Source organism: Narcine bancroftii, chromosome 10 (assembly GCF_036971445.1).
Source record: "Narcine bancroftii isolate sNarBan1 chromosome 10, sNarBan1.hap1, whole genome shotgun sequence".
Lineage (NCBI taxonomy): Eukaryota > Metazoa > Chordata > Chondrichthyes > Torpediniformes > Narcinidae > Narcine > Narcine bancroftii.
This window is the reverse complement of record NC_091478.1, coordinates 5,204,597-5,221,816: the sequence shown is the minus strand read 5'-3', so window position 1 is coordinate 5,221,816 and position 17,220 is coordinate 5,204,597. Positions and strand designations below refer to the sequence as shown.

At 36.6% G+C, this 17,220-nt stretch overlaps 2 protein-coding genes across 10 annotated transcripts in view; one reads left to right on the top strand and one right to left on the bottom strand.

Moving 5' to 3' along the window:
• The window catches only part of mgmt (O-6-methylguanine-DNA methyltransferase), a 538,867-nt gene that overhangs the window by 472,609 nt on the left and 49,038 nt on the right, over nt 1-17,220 (top strand). Inside the window, exon 8 of one of the 4 annotated variants that reach the window (XR_011345280.1) lies at nt 101-1,642. The exons of the other annotated variants lie outside the window; for them this stretch is intronic. The gene's annotated coding sequence lies outside the window, so the exon portion shown is untranslated. Of the gene's footprint in view, nt 1-100; nt 1,643-17,220 lie in introns of those variants that run through there. 4 annotated transcript variants of the gene reach the window in all.
• Nucleotides 4,497-17,220, bottom strand: part of ebf3a (EBF transcription factor 3a) — a 123,879-nt gene continuing 111,155 nt past the window's right edge. For 3 of the 6 annotated variants that reach the window (XM_069899640.1, XM_069899639.1, XM_069899641.1), the window contains 5 exons: nt 16,041-16,106; nt 13,082-13,259; nt 9,384-9,572; nt 8,759-8,956; nt 4,497-7,053 (listed from right to left, as the gene is read on the bottom strand). In XM_069899640.1, coding sequence (XP_069755741.1) covers nt 7,022-7,053; nt 8,759-8,956; nt 9,384-9,572; nt 13,082-13,259; nt 16,041-16,106 — 663 coding nt within the window. In that variant the 3' untranslated portion in view covers nt 4,497-7,021. The remainder of the gene's footprint in view (nt 7,054-8,758; nt 8,957-9,383; nt 9,573-13,081; nt 13,260-16,040; nt 16,107-17,220) is intronic. The other 3 variants (XM_069899642.1, XM_069899643.1, XM_069899644.1) reach the window with 2 other exon arrangements.

Genomic DNA, 17,220 nt, shown 5'->3' with positions numbered 1-17,220 from the left:
TCGACTCATATTTATTCATTCAAAGCTTCAAGTTTGGAAAAGTTTTATTTTCAAATTTCCTTCAGAAGCTGAAAAACTGTTAAAATCCCTCCCTTTGCAGCATTTTACAATCACAAACCGATCAACAATGTCTGCCTATTCCAGGGGAAGGTTTCCGGATATTCTACCGGAGTGGGACTCGGTGATTGGAATCTGTTCTACCCTCTGGACACTAGTCAGCACGTCATTTCCTCTCCATCTGGAAAGTGGAAATGGACGTAGGGACTGGTCCATAATGATGAGAACTTCACTGTAACAATTACGTGCCTACCATTCAGCAAGACTTGGAATCTGTTAAAATGTTAAAGATTTTTTTTAATCTAAACCACACACAAGGCTAAAAGCTCATCAAGGCATTTAAACAAACCAATAAGTACATATATAAAACAAGCTACAGTCCTCTTCTCCCAACAGCCATTTAAACAAACCGATAAGTACATATATAAAACAAGCTCCAGTCCATCTTTCTTATTCACTGTTGCTATTGAGGGGATTTTAACTTGAATTAGACTCACCAAGTCAGACTCCCAACCTGAGACCTAGGAGCCACTGCTCTTTCATGGAATCCACCTCTGCAGCACAACGACAGGTAGAAACACAAGCAGTGGGTTGATGGTTTGGGGAACGATACCCGTATCATCTTGGGCTGATACCAGTGCTGGAACGAGGTTTCCAATGAGTGAACAAGTTCAGTCATTTCTCACCCTCTCATGGAAACAGAGCACGTGGTCTGTTCAACAAACAGTGGTTGAAATGCAGCTTTCACTGATGACACGAAAATCATTTCTTTCACTTTTGCTGTCCACGGCTGAGAGTTCAGTTTGAACAGTTTTAAATCTTGTCCCCAATTCATGACACATGATAAACATTGGCAAAAATCTACAGATTTATCAAATTCAAGAGTTGTAAGGTATGAAGAATGGATGTTGCCACAGTGAACTATAGAAGATAGATTCCAGCTACATTGTCAAGGTAACGTCAAGAAGATCTGCATGATATTTGGTGCGTACTGCACTTGCTCTTGGAATATTTGACATAACCATTGGGTTCCAAATGGAAACATTTCCAACCTGTCATTCTTTACCTTGTTAAAACAAAAATGCTATTGAAAACAAAGGCAGTTGGACGATTTAATGGACATCAGTTGTTCTAACAAATGCATCATTAAAGTTGTTGGTTACAATGCATTGGTTTATCTTTCCAAAAGAAATGGAATCTTAGCATCGTAAGTTGTTTTTTTCCCCAAGTGCTCATAACTGTTCAGTAAAACTTTCACAGAGTTTTTGATAACATGCTCATTTAATTTTGAATTTATAATCAGATCTGCATTTAGAAGAATAGTGTTGTTTATTTAAGTAAGTGTACCAGCCAAATATCTTTGGTAGAAATGTACTGAATGTATTCACATGCAGCCACAATGATACATCTGGTTTCCTTTGGGATCTTGCATAGATGTGCAAGATTTATGGCTTTTTGGTAGGTTATTGAAAGAATCGGATGATGCATACAAATAATTGAAGTCCTCTCTAAGTAAAGCTTCTCAGTACAACAAAGGTATCTTGCAATCAATAAGGCATTTTGTTAGATTTTATTATAAAAGCAAGCACTACATTCAATGTCTGAAAATGGATAAATTCATTATTTTAATAGCAATAGCTTTTAGATTTTTTTTTCCAGCATTGCTTATTCCATGTAATTGTGTAATATTGAAACTTTGCTTTAATTTGAATTAGTTGAAACGGCATGGTCTTTAACTATTCTTTATTCTAATAATGAAGCATTATTGACGTGGAGGTTATGAATATTTAGTAGCCAGGCACCCAATATGACATGGATTATCCATTAGTGTTTAAAAACACAATGGTCATTTCATATTTCTGGTTGAAACAAAATATTACATCAGAAGATATCGGTAATTAAAGGATAAAATGTACTTTTCAAACAATCAATAACTTTCCAGAATGATTCATTAATGGAAGTGTATTGAAATGGTGTTTTGTTATTTTAAATATCTGTTCATTATAAGCTATGCCTTTTTCTTTGTATGTATCAGCTATAGTTTGGTAGCATGCACTACAACTTTGATATAAACGTATGTAAAGACATTCCTGACCTTTATTTAATTACTTTACATACAAGTTGTTTTCAAACTGTTGGATGACACACAGTTACTTCTGCCATGGAACACAAGGCAATGCACTGCTTAATGACAAGCGACCAAAAATCAATTTGTAATCTGATTTGAGGTTTTTGATTTCCTCTGATGAGTCGAGATTTCATTAAAAAGCAAGCTCTTGGAAAGATAAAAGAAATCCTTGAAGGGTAAAGACAGAGAATTGTCTCAAAGAATATAAAGAAGTTCCACTCTTTGTGCTTTTTATTCACACTGTTAATTGTGAAGTTCAGAATGGGATGCCATTTGGCAGAAACAGTTATCAAGCCTTGAAATCAGCAAAAGTCAAAAACTGCACAAGGGCTCACATTCAGAAATCATTCTTTGGCATATTGACACTTTGGGTATCCACAATAGTCATTATCTGATTACAGCGAGATCTCAGCTTTTCATTGATATAATAAAGCAGTGATCAGTGCCCATCTCAAATGCTGCCTATCTACATTCCCTTAATTGTATGTATTCTGTGAAAAATGATCATTTGGGTGTATTGCCTTGATGAGAAATTGACATTTCCCGACCCACTATTTGTGGCTATGTACTGAGCCAGATAAGGTTTATAATTCTTGATTAAGGAGGGTGGCTATTCTTACACAGGTCTTTTTTATTGCTCTAGTTGACCGAGTTGATGAGTATAGATTTCATGATGCCTTTTTCAGCATTTGAACTATAAAGAGTTCAAACTGATACCACCCTTATAGACAAAAGATAACCTTGCCCTTTGAATATATTGATTCTTTATTAAATAGGCTGTTTAATGCAATGAAATGAGGCATTAGATTGAAGCCCATTTCAAGTGCTTTGAATAATCTTTAAAAGGTTGGTAACTTTCAAAGGCCTGCTTCGCTGTAAGTGGCAGATGCATAAACATGCTCTTTTGTTCTTGGATGGAGGTAGGGAGTGATATTACCTTGCATAGGTTGACTTCCGCTAACCTCTCCGAATTTTGTTCTCTCGTTTTTCTCATTGTCCGGGTTATTTGCAAAGCGTTTTTGTGCCCAAGTTAATGTATCACTAATAGAAACATGTATCTTTACACAAAAGTGTGTGTATGTCATTAGCCAAATGCACTAGCTACTAAAATAAGTTATGCATATTTATTCTTGAGAAAACCAATTAATGAGCAACATGTGCCAGGATTAATTTACACTGTATACTTTAGCAGACTATAAAGTCAAAACATGTCAAAACACATCTTCTGATATATGTTGAGAAGTAAAGAAATGTAAATGTAACGGATCTGAAAAAAATATTTCTAAGGGATGATATTATAAAAGTTCACATCAAGATGGATTTGACAAATGAAATATTTTGACATTTGCCGGATATATATTTTACTACAGTTTTCCTATTACGTAAAGAGAAAACAGCTTTTGCTTCAGCCCCACTCAATGAAGTAGGTACATGTTGGTGAGCACACACAAAATGTTTAATATCCTCATTACTAGTATACGGATAATTTACTATTTATTGGTTTAACAGTCTTAATATTGTAGCCACCAAATGACATTATGGCTGTTAACCTTAACCACTCAAGATCCAAAATACGTACGACAAGACTCGAGTCCTGAATTTTCCGAGGGAATTCATTGTACTTTCTTTTCCTGAAGCTTTCAGTTTACACCAGGAGCCAAATTTCCCATTAAAAATGTCAAATCCAGACTAATCATTGGAAAAACAACAAAAATAAACCAGAGATCAACAGACTGTTGTGTAAAAGAAATTCTATAGCACCATGACAATCTGTATGTCATAGCTGCAATAAAACGTTTATTTTAATGTTAAAACCAATTTTTTTATAATTCATTTCTAACTCCTTTTACCATGTGTATTTAAAAATGCTCCAAACTTCATGTCAGGCTGTCTAAACATAGTCTTCACACTTTGATAATTATTTGATAACTTTATTAGAACTAACTTGGATTTTTCTTTAGGTACAAGACAAGCTTTTGAGATCACAAAAGGTCCCTTCTGTAGGTCAAATCTATATCCTAAATATATTTGCACTTGAATACAGAAACTGTATCTTGAATTTAAATAAAACTGAGATTAAAGCTGTGTCTGAACCATGTAAAAGGTGCACAGAGCAAAAGTACTATTAAAAAATAAAACACTCAAGGCTCATGAGACATGCAGAATCTTAACCATTCTGAAGAAAATTTTTTTTTAAAAAGAACATAATTAGAAAATGACCTCAGCTGTTTTGCTGGTCTTCCTTATATTTATATAAGCACATCTTTCAACACATAATCTGAGACCTCATATTAAATTACTGAAAAAGTAATTCACAGACAAGAAATACTTTAATTAAATATCGTGTAAAATGAACAGTTTTTTATACAGTTAAATATCTGAAAAATGTACAGATAAAACAATCTTACTGTAATTTTCTTAACAGTTATTTCTACCATGTAGTGAAGCTTTAAGATTGAAGACAAAGAAGCAATGAGTGCATTGACTAATTAATCTAAAACACAAAACCATACTGCAGTAATGATGAATCTTGCAATTTTTTTTTCCACATGAACATGACTTCCTTTTGGAACAAGATTCTCAGATATGAGAAAACTGAGACATTTCCACGTAAATATGATGTATGAAGCTATCACAGAGTAAATGTGTTGCACATTCAGCACTTGTGATACTTTATTTTTGAATTTAACAAAATAACTGTTACTAAATGTGCATTTTGCCCAGAATGAAAATATATGTTCCCCATTGCGACTCAACCTCCCCAATGCTGCTGCAGTTTTGCAAAGCATCTTGCATCCAGCTTTAGCAAATCACACAGTGCTCTGCAAAGGCACAAAAATGGCCAAATTAGGCCCCTATTTTCTGCCTTTGCCAACAGACTCGGGCACTGTCAGGTATGAAATATTGGGAAAGAAATTTCCACTTCCAGACACTGCAGCACAATACTTCCATTCTGAGGACTTGCAGGGTACAACAGAGTGGAGGCTTGCGGGGGATTGGAGTAAGTAAGTGTTTGTACAAAGTTTGTGCTTTTTACACCATAGATCATCCTTGACAGCTGCAGTGATGATTATCAATTGTGGTGTAAACCAATGACAGAGCGGCACCAAAGTTACTGTCAAGAACTCCAATGTTAAGGCATCAGAGAAGTCTTTCTGTATTTAATTGTTATCAATCTTTTAATCAAACATCAGTTTACCAGATGAACTGAAGTTTCCGTTTTGACTTTAGGCCTCCAAATTTTTCCAGTAAATACATTTTTACTATGTGGCAAATTCATGGGTGGCAGCTAAAAATGAATATTACATTCTAAATAATTTACAACCACAAGTCGGATCATCCTTCTGTGGCTGCTCTACATGCACATTATCTACGATTATTCATTACAGCCATGTGGCACAAACAATTTCTTTTGACTATACAACAACAATTTTATTCAAAATTATTTGTTCAGATAACTTAAAAATTATATAAAAATAAACAATGAATTTGATTTTTCTCAAATAAAAAAAATGGACGAAAGGTCTGAACAAATCAACAGATTCCGCTGGTATAAATGAAACATATGGACAAAGCAATCATATAAAATGAAATGGATGAAGGCAAATGTTCTTGGCTTAATGCTCCTTAGGCATCACAATATCTGGCCGTGACAAACAAATACATACAAGATAAAATAAAATGAAGGAAAGCAATATACAAAATTTCAAAGATAAATACAATATTTATATTGGTATGTTACAAAAAATTGTTCAGTGACTGTTTATGTGAAAGAAAGTGTAGCAATGAAGACTAGGACTTATTTTACTCCTCACAGACTTCATAAGGAATAAAACCTCTCTCCTTAATATTAAGTGGATCTGAAAAATTCAAGACAAGTGTATAAATATTTAGCTACAACTTTGGCAAAATCACAAAATTCTACAATATTTTATAACCACATACAAAACACATTAGGGAGAAGGATCTAGAAGTCAAAGGACAACTTTCTGGTACAAGGAACATAGACTTCACAGTAGCCTAAGAATGCAATAGTATACAGTGCTAGCAAAAGTTGAAAAAACATTGCAGATCACACTTGTTTAACAGGAAGCTCTAGCAGTGGAAGTATAGTCTTTACCAACAGACAGTAGCTTTTGTATCTCTGTCAGTGTGCTTGTTGAAGGCAAGAGAAGAATTTTTGCAATATCAAAGTTACAATTTCTAACTACAATAAGTTACAAACTTCAGGATTTTTAAAGATGAATTTAAGAATGATAAATTTCCCCTAGCCCTCCATAAGTTCCCATTTCTTAAATCATACATTTAATCTTCTCCTTCCAGTCCAATGGCTTATACCTCCTTGGCCCCTTACTCACCCCAGAAAAATTATTTCACATTATAGAGATACACAACCATTGTGAATCTAAATATAGTACTGAAAAATGTTCTGCTTGAGGAATATTTCAACAGTGTTTCATGATCATCAAAATGGTGCATCCACAACGTTTCTCCCAACACATAGCAAGAACTAGACATAGCCAAGACGTCATCTGAAACTTTATACAAAATAGGCATTGCTTTTTTTTTTGTTTCTTCAAGATAGAGAAATGTGAAAATATGAGGAGTTCTGTTAATAAAATGAAATTGTTCATGAAGAATTAGGTTTCTTGCAGATCATTTCCTAATGGTTTGAGTAATTTCAGTAATAATGTATTTGTTCTAACAGTAGAAGAATCTGATGTTTTTGTTTTCAACGTTGCTCATAATTTTCTGACAGCATCTTCAGATGTAATGAACATCCCCTGAAGTTCATCTTCAGAATCACGATGTTATTCTAGGTAAACAAATGTGGTCTTACATTGGAGGAACGACAAGCCCAGACATACCTGAAACAGAAGAAAAGGAAATATTGTTGGCAGCTTGTCTCTATATAAATGATATTAGCCTAAAATAGATTTAAACTCCAAAAGGTCTAATAGTAAGAACAAGTTACTAAATTGAGGACGGAGCTGTGTTGTCTGCATCTGTTTAGTATGGCTGATGCTGGTCCAGACTGGAAAAAAAGAGACTGAATGTGCTTTATCACCCTACAAATACTTCACTTTTAAAAGAGGAACATTCTGACATTTTAGGTGAAAAGCATACTGCCTACCACATGTGTGATATTTCTCTTAGCGTTTTGTTAATGGCATACAGTGGTCCAGACTCCCTGGAGGTTGGCTCTGCTGACAGGTGAGAAACAACATGGTCAGTTCTGGTAACGTCAGACAGGACCAACTCACTCAGTAGTCAAGGACCAGACACTTCTCAGGTTCCTGAAATTGAAATCTTAGCAACCTTGCCTCTTTTCTCCCAGCACTTTGACTTTAGCAAAGGACCTCAATTTCTGCTTTCTGTTAATTGCATTTTATTATAACAACAGTGGTTCTAAGCCAAAGGCTGCTTAAGATCAAAAGTCTCCGGTAGTTCAGACCTCGATGCATTAAGCACACAGCATTTACATTTCTCGTCTTCGGCTCAATTGTTCAATTTCAAACCCTACACTTGGCTTACAAGCAATGCACGTTGCAGATGACCAAGACCTGGAGTGCGCATTCATAACTTCCCTTGCAGATTACATCTTTCATATTTGGGGCTTTCACGATGAGATACAGAACCGAAAGACACACTTTCACTTTCAGTGAACGAGCCAACAAAGATTTAAATGGTGGGCAGGATGATTAATATGCGAGCCTTCTTTAAATATTCTATATTTAATTTTAATCATAAATTGTCATCAATTTACTAAAATTTCTGGGATTATAAGTTTATGACAAAGACCATGAGCGAATGAGCGAAAAGAAATTAGATTAAATTTGTATCCATTCAGAATGTGGTCGATATATTAATTCGATAGTTTTTTTTTCTGAATGACATTTCAGAAGTGGTTGTTATAATCAGGTTCTGTTCGTACTTGGGCATCATGGTCACAAATGACTTCAACGTCGAGATTGCACACACAGCCAGCTCATGAAGGCAAATACCAGATCCGGAATAATATCAAATTAACCTACAGATATTACTGATAGAGAAGTCTTTTTGTTTTCTGGATAACATTAATTGCAGCTTCGAGACTGCGCAGAAATTTGAGGTCACACCTCATTACATTTTGAGGCTTTCCTTTTGCCTTATTGTGTGAATGCATGAAGCAAAATCAAACTGCAATGAAATCTGTGAAGTTCTCCAAATTATAATATTTGAAGGTTACAGATATAGTATTAGGAATACCAAAGCATTCGACCATTTCAATAAAGCTCCATCACATGCTTAACGATGAATCAAAGAAAGCTGAAACTATAACAAAGACTATAGAAGCACACACACTCTGATTACAAAACAAAGTGCATCTGGCCACGGTCTGGCTTCAACATATTTTGTGCATTACTGGCTTAATTAGATAATTGATTAGCCAGTGCAGACTATACAATGGCAATATTTTGGTTTTTTTTTCCTCTTTCCTCTGTGGGAAAGATGTTGTGAATTTTAATGTGTATTATTGTATGGGATGAGCATGCCTGAAGGTGGATCAGGAAATGAAGGATACCAGCTCACCTTGAAGTCCATTTCCATTTGCACTGGTGCAAGATGGTGGAGGAGAGGCTTGAGGCCTGACAACAGGAGCAAATGCACTCTTTTGTTTCACTGCAGAGATGACATTGGCAGGTGAGAATGAGAAAATGCCGTGTGTACTGCTACAGTTTGAAGGGAGGGTGACCGAAGAGGCTGCCATGGTAGGGCTTGACGGAACTACTGCAACAAAGCAAAAATAATCAGGCTGAGACTTCGGTTTGCACTGTACACAAGGCGCAGTAGAGAAGGCCTTTAAAACAATTGTAGATATATTACAAAAAGTTAGAAATAAAAAATGTCCCAGCTAGGCCACTCTCTGGATAATAGGCAAACTCTTCTCTGATGGACTGCTTGTTATATATTTACATAGCAAATGTACTTTCAATCAGTTTTGGCTTGGAACCCAGACACCTAATGCACAATGAAGTCTGAATTTATTAGTTATTTGTGTCCAGCCTCCAGAGTCACCCCTCCTTTTATCCAAGCAGCTGACATCTCACACACACAAAAAAATAAAATGTTACATTTTTAATGCAGGTATTACATTCATTACAAAACTGCACATGGACCTGCTGTTTATAGAGTAACTAGGAAAGCAGACACTTACTGCCGTAGGGAGAGTTAGCTGATGAACCGTTCAGAAATCCAGGAGAGCCTGGTACCCCCAGGTTGGTCATTGCAGCATTACCATATCCATTCATGCTATTGCTGACTGTGTTATAATTGGACTGCTGAGGGGTGCTGCTGGGAACGTATCCACGCGGGGAAACACTACTTGTGTTGCGGCTGTACCCTACTGTAAAACAAAAGTTTACATTGCAATACTCCTTTCAGAAATCTTCACATTGAGTCTCTCAATTTTACTATGTTTACAGAACATTAAAGGAAATCTGCTGAAAGATCACTTTTCTTCATGAAAGAGAGTTGGATTCAAGCTACAACAAATGAATGACTTACTGATACAATTTACCGTTAAAAATGACTAATGACATTTTGGTTATAAAATCAGACTTTTTCCAAATGAAAATATTTCAACATAGATCCTTCATTATTAGAGCTCAGTTCACTCTATAGTAGCACCAATGTATTTACTCCACTTCCAAAACTCATTCTATTAAAATTAACAGAAAGAATTCAGGACATAACTGTACAGCCATTTAGCATGAACAATAGGCAAAGAATTTCTAAGGATGTACAAGGGTGATATTTACATAGTTAGACTGAATAAAGCTGTATTTAGACATTTTTGCCATTATTGCTCCGAGTCATAAAGTTTGTGGGTTCAAGTTCCAAAATCAGTGTACATGACTCAGAAACACATCAGTGCAGATGGATTTCTGGGATAACCACTTGTTTTATCAGGAAGAATAAGCAGGTTTGACCAATTGCCTGTGGCATATAGATGGAGAGATCATTTAATTGAAACATTTAAGGTTCTGAGGGAGCTTGATGGAGTAGATTCTGAGAAGATCCGAGCAGGGGAGTAGGGAGATCCTGCTGCAGCCGTACAGGGCCTTGGTGAGACCACACCTGGAGTACTGCGTGAGGAAGGACATCCTCGCCATGGAGTGGGGGCAGAGAAGGTTCACTCGACTGATACCAGGGATGGAGGGGCTCGCATTTGATGAAAGGTTGGATAGACTTGGCTTGTATTCTCTGGAATTTAGAAGATTAAAATCTTATAAAATTCTTAAGGGTTTAGACACACTAGACGCAGGTAGGTTGTTTCCAATGCTGGGTAAAACCAGAACCAGGGGTCACAGTTTAAGCATAAGGGGGAAGTTTTTTAGGACTGAGATGAGGAAAAATTTCTTCTCTCAGAGGATGGTGAATCTGTGGAATTCTTTGCCACAGAAAGTAGTTGAGGTCAGTTCCTTGTCAATATTTAAGAGTAGGTTAGATTTGGCCCTTGTGGCTAAGAGGATCAAGGGGTATGGGGAGAAGGCAGGAACTGGGTACTGATCAGCCATGATCTTATTGAATGGTGGTGTAGGTTTGAAGGGTCAAATGGCCTACTCCTGTACCTATTTTTCTATGTTTCTAATACAGAACTAGCAAGTATGGCCTCCGTGCAGGTTTCTCTTTGAGACTGAAATGAGGAATGTTCCTCTTTCAGACTGTTACAAATCTTTAAAAATATTATACTCCTGAGAACTGTAGATACATTACTGAGTTATTGTGGATATTCAAGACTGAAAAAGGAGGGGGAACCAATGGTTACAGAGATCAGGCAGGATCAGGGTGTCAAGGCCCAATGATCAGATCACTCCAGTGGAGCAAATCTGAATACCAGACAACAACTTTTCCTGCAATAAAGAGAGAATGGTTCCCACTTTCAGATTAAACGTTAACCCAAGGCCCAGCATGTTCCTTTAGGTGGATACAAAAAATTTGGCAGCTGTATATTAGACAAACTATTCCGGTGAGCCGGCAATATCTCAATCCACATCACTAAGGCTATTTTGTGAAAGCTTGCTGCGTTTAAATTAGCTACAGTACTTTCTATATCACTGACGTCATTGTCACCTAGTGTTTTGGAACATCCCAAGTCTATGGAGGTCTCTGTTTAAATGCAAGTCACTCTTCTCTGCTGAGGAGTTACAATAAATGTTATATTAAAATATCAAGATGATTGGCCTGCTGCCTTCTGTTGTGCAGTGACTATCTGATAAGCTGCAGAGTTCCTTTTCCCTCAAAGATACAACATACAAAAGAGTTTTTCAATCATATTCTGTCAGCTGCTCTCACATTCAGCTTTACCAGTAATTATCAACACTCCTGGTTCACCATCTGAAGCAGGAGGAAGAATGAACTTGTAGCATTTGAAGTATCGCAAAATGGCACATCCAGCAAGAAGGAGCATACTTATTACATTCGCATAACCTTTAAAATTCCACCTCAGGCACGTCTCGCGACAGATCATTATTTTGTAGTGTTTGTTTCAATAGCTGCATGCAAGTTGAAGTTATGAAACATAATCATAACTTTAATTAACCCACATATATATTAATTGTTATTTTTCTGGTAATTATTGCTGATTAATGGGTAAACTTGTAATGATTATGTCATAACTGATTGTTCTTCATTTCATCCTCTTATCAGAAACATCCTTTTTGTTGACATCTACCCCAAAAGGTAAAAGGGTGAACACAAGAAGCCGTCCAACGATACCATTAATTTTCTAACGTAACTGAAATGCTGAACAATTTCTGGCTTAAACTTTAGGTGATAGTTTTCAACCAGGACTAGTGAAATTCTATCATCCCAACCGATTAATGGTATTATTGCCAGATGATCCCTTCTATGAATGAGGTATTCTCAGTTTGCAATCATAATTTTGGAAATGGTATAACCTGCATACTTAGCTTTGGATCTGTTTGGAATTCAAGGTAAATTGCATTTATATCTCAATTTTTGGGTTTTGTACCAAAAAAATCAGATTATTACTCCTGTCCAGAGATGGAAAACATATCACACAGTTAAGTAGCATTAAACATCTTGATGACCAGTTCAGCTAAAATGAATGCCTTTTCTTTGCTATGATTTTTCAGTTGTACTTTGCATCACTGTAGAGGAATTGAAGCTGAAAATCATCACTGATTTATTGATTACGGAGCTCCCGAGGCTGGGATTACCGCATTGGCAGAAAATTCCCAGCCATTCTTTAAAGAACTGCTGGCATTTCCCAGCAACTCGAGCTCATGTGTTCATATGAATTTCTAAGCATTTTGTGCAATTGAGCTGGTGTTCACCCACTCCTTGGGACAAATAAAAATGAGCTTACATTTCACGTGGAACAGTAAAATAGTCCACACATTTGTCACTAAGATCATTCATAGTCAATTTAAACTTTCAAAATAAACTATATATGAAGCGTTAATTTTCAATTATAAGAGAAAATATTGCCATCATGAAGAACTCATGATTTGTGAACAAGCATGGTTTTGAATCTGTGGAATAAATGATTTTAGTTTGCTGCTCTCTACCTTTCAGTTCTTCCGTAGATTTAGACTGTCGAGCACATTTTGAAGCTTACGTAAAATGATTGAACGTTCCTCGTTTTCCAACATAACAGATGCATTACTACTTGAAGCAAAAGCATGGCACTTTATGTAGATACTTTATGCAAGTAGCGTGATTCACTACCATGGCAAGTAAAAAATTTTACAGTAGGATTGTCAAATAACAGCTCAAGAGATCAATTAAGTAAAGGGCTGTGAAATTTGTCTGAAGTCAATGTAGGTCAGGACTTGTTGACTCTGAGGGAAAACGGCTGTGGTACTTATTTCCCGAACACTAACCTACCTTGGTCATTACCCTGTGACGACTCTGACACATTGACTGCAAGTTGGCTGCTGAAAGAATTTACTCCCATCATACCGCTGTGAGCTGGGGTGTTGCCGAGAGTAGGGAGCTGGTTGTGGTTACGTGGCACGCTGTACAGAGCTTCTGCGATATCGGCTGCGCGTTTGAGGATTATCTCCTGGAAATTAGACAGAATGTTACACATGTACGTGAGAGTGGCTCACTCTAAATATAAAAAGGTATCATTATGCATCTTGGATTTCAGAGATAAAGATATTGTATATTTATGGCTCTTCTCGTGGCATTTTTCTGAAGGCTTATTCTGAAAGCATTTCACCACTGTCGTAGAGATTTACTTTCAGAATGGACTCGCAACTAAGTGGGAGTCAACTTGACAAAAGGAGAAACAAATGAATAGTTTAGCTTTACCCCTGAAGCAAGATATTACATCAAGCTGCCCAGACTATGATGTTCAAAATTATAATAAAAATTATAATAAAATCCTCTTCTGTGATGATGCTTGGAACCCAAAGAACTTCCAGCCTTTTAAATTTTTGCATGTATAGAGTCAATAAAACGCACTTTCAAAAAGCACAAATGCATTAAACTTCTAATATACAATAATCACAGATTATTTGATAAAATGACCATGCGTGTCAAATCAGGATTGTGGCAGATTGATCTGATATAAAGCTATCAATATGAATTCTTCAAAACAATAAATTCACTTCCACATTAATAGACATTATAATAAAACCCCTGGTGTCCTGCATTAACGGGATTGGTGGTTGCTGGATGTGAATTTTCCGGTTGCCTGAGACTACGTGTTGCGTGACTGGCGAACTAACAGCAAGGTGCGCCAATTTTAGGCGCATGTATTTTTAACCTATTTATTTTCCACGTTTTTTGCTGGTTGCTTGAATTCTAGAATGCAGAGGTTTTACTGTACCTATTCATCTCTTGTGCAGAGAGTAAATTTATATTGCAATACTAAATACTTGAATGCATAGGAGGATTTCCCTCTGGTTAAGTAATGTGGAAAAGTAGAACTTTTCCTCACATATTAATTATTTGGTACTCCTTATTTGTTTTGCCAATAAAATAATGATCAAAAAACCCTCATAGAACCTCCAATGTCAAAGTTTACTTTGTAACCAAATGGAACAATGCATATTAACAGGTCAATTGTTTAATTTCACTTTAGAATGAGTAGCTAAAAGAAATGAATGCGCATGTGGTGTCAGCTGAAAGCCTTCTTGCCACTGAATCTCATTCCAATAACCCGAACGTAATCCACTGCTGAGGATGTACTGCACAGTCAAGATATACCAGCAATCAAATGATTTGCTCTCTCAGGAAGACATTAAAACTTCCATATTACTTCCAAGAAGTTGGGGGTCATATTTGATCTTCCAGTCCACATTAATGCCTCAGTCAGCATTAATTGAGGAAGAGTTAATCTAGTAATTGTGACTTTGTTCAGTTTGTGGGAACTTGATAGCAGCAACGTGACTGTTGCATTTTTGTTTACATTATGACAGTGATGTCATTGAAGAAATACCGTTCAGTGCTTTGGAATGTCCTGAAAGGGATATAAAGAACGCCTCGTGAAAACAAGACTTTATTTCAATGAGGCACTGAGACAAGCAGACGGCCCGATTTCAATAGACGTGCGCATGGTGATATTTCCTTGAATTGGATTCTGCGGGCAAACAAAATAAAGACCAGGAATTCCACATATGCGCAAAGGAGCAAAGGTTTTCCGACAAATTCAAAATACCAAAACCGACTGTTTTCTCTCCACGGAGTCCAGCAATTGAGTTCAATTTACACTGGGGAATCAGCCTTTGGATCCTGCACCAGGTTAGACCTGACACAAGATCCACGACCTCATTGATTTCAACAGGAATCATAAAACTACTGCAAATCAAATGAAAGAAAGGTTTTCTTTTAGTATTTTATTTTAGTTTATTTCTGAATGTTTTTGATGGATTTTATTATGTTCCTCCATTTGCAAAAATTGTTTAGTTTCTTTCAACTATCTTTTCCATCTTTATTCGTATTCGAATGTCTTGGAATCTCAATAGCATGGAGACATTTGAAATTCCTTGCAGGTTTTTATAACCAGCAAGGTTTATGTTTAGTGTGGGGGTGGGAGGGAAGTGGCATGGCAGTCTTAAAGTGGACCACTCACACTCTCTGCCAATTTTATGTAGTCGAGGCCCTCTCAAACACTCGGGTAACACTGCCAAAGTTCAGGATTTTTCTTAAATTTAGACATACAGCAAGGTAACAGGGTCTTCCAGCCTATGAGCCCGTCCCGCTCAATTACCTCAATTAACCTACAACTCCCAGTAGGTTTGGAAGGGTGTGCCAGGAGGAAACCCATGCAGATGAGGCCAATCTAAGTAGCTTGTTCTAATATGTAAATGATTCATGAGATTAAGGCCACCATCTCCAGGCAGAGGGCCTGGACCATTAATGCTTGGCCTCCATATTGTCCAGCCATTAAGAGTGATCGGAGCACTGAATATCCCTTCAGACAGCACTGAATGGTAAACTGGGGGCTCTGATTAATTTCCAGGAAATATATGGTTCCATTTTGCCTTGTAATTTTGTCCAATCAAACCCATGCGCATCTAGAAAAAATAGATCAAGCTTCTATCCAATTATTATGATAGTTAAACAAGAAAGTTTGCAGATGCTGGGGTCAAGTGCAATGCACAAGCATGCTGGAGGAACCCAGCAGGTTTCATAACATTCAGAAAAAGCAAAAGGTAACTAATGTTTTGGGCTTGGACCCATCAACAGGTATCTTACGATGAGCATTGCATCAAGATAAGGGTTTGCTTCGTAACTTTATAATTAGATATCCCATAATAAATGTTTCGTTATATTATTTAATATCATGTGCTGAATTCTTCACTTCTTTGCTGTTTGTCAGTTATTCTTACCATACCTGGTTGTTGTGTGGCATTCCATATAGGGCCTCGACTAAGTCAGCTGCTCTCTTCAGTAATACTTCCTGCAGAGAGTTAAATGTTGAGTAAGATCAGTCAACAAGTGTATAATACATCAAAAGTTTGAATTAGTCTCCGAAAGTCCGAAACCGAAACGCGCTCCTACAATCAGGAAAATGTCTTCAAATCGAGAATTGTAAAAAGGCTGTTCAAATTCATTAATACAGCTATTTTGTGAATGCAGGTCTGAAGAAGACTACCACTTATTGCATGGTTTGCTCTCTAGCTAAAAGGCTGAATTAAAGAAAAGTGAGCCTGAGTTTTAATGATGTAGCCTTGTGGGTATTTAACAAACAAACACACAGTAGATATGAAAGGTACAGGCTCCACTTCAGGCTGCTTAATTCCTCAGACTTTAGTAGCTAAGAACAATGAGCAATTTTCCATATCTTAATTAAACTGGCTGAGTCTTCAAAGACACCATCTCACCCCTAATTCATGCCCCAAATTTGCAAGAGGGTTCAATGCTTTATTCCTCTTTATTCTGAACAATGAAGTGAATTAACTTTAGGTTAATCTAGTTCTTTCATAATGACATTAAGAAATTTTTCAATTAACCTCTTTGACTGCATGTTGTAAAGGACTTCATAAATGACTTCACATCCAGAGATTGTAGAGTACTTATGCCTGAGGGTACGGATGAACTGAATTTTGTCTTATCCCTGTCTGAATTCCTCTTTTTAGCTTTACAGTTGCATGGACTAATTCACAATTTAACTCTATTAATGAAGAAAACATGCCACGTACAATTTTACAAATTTGCTGTTCTTTGAAAAACAAACTGGCATGACCAAATGATGGGTTTTCTAATTAAAGGATCAGTAGAAAAAAGACAAACATTGACCTCCTGCAAAGTAGTGGAAGAGCTGTCTCTGGTTCTGATACTTTGCAATAGTTTGTAAAAGGTCAAAATGAACTCAATCTTTTAACCTTTTCATGTAAATAGACTTCAGCTGGTTGCAGTGAAAAATAATACAGTGAGTGCCTTCTACCGTCAAATTTATACAAGCATTTCAAAGGAAAATGTGTGTGTTTGTAGCACTAACCATGGCTCAAAGTGTCTTTCATCTCAAAGAACGGACCCATCCTTTATTTATCAAGATTAATCACTGGAGGCAT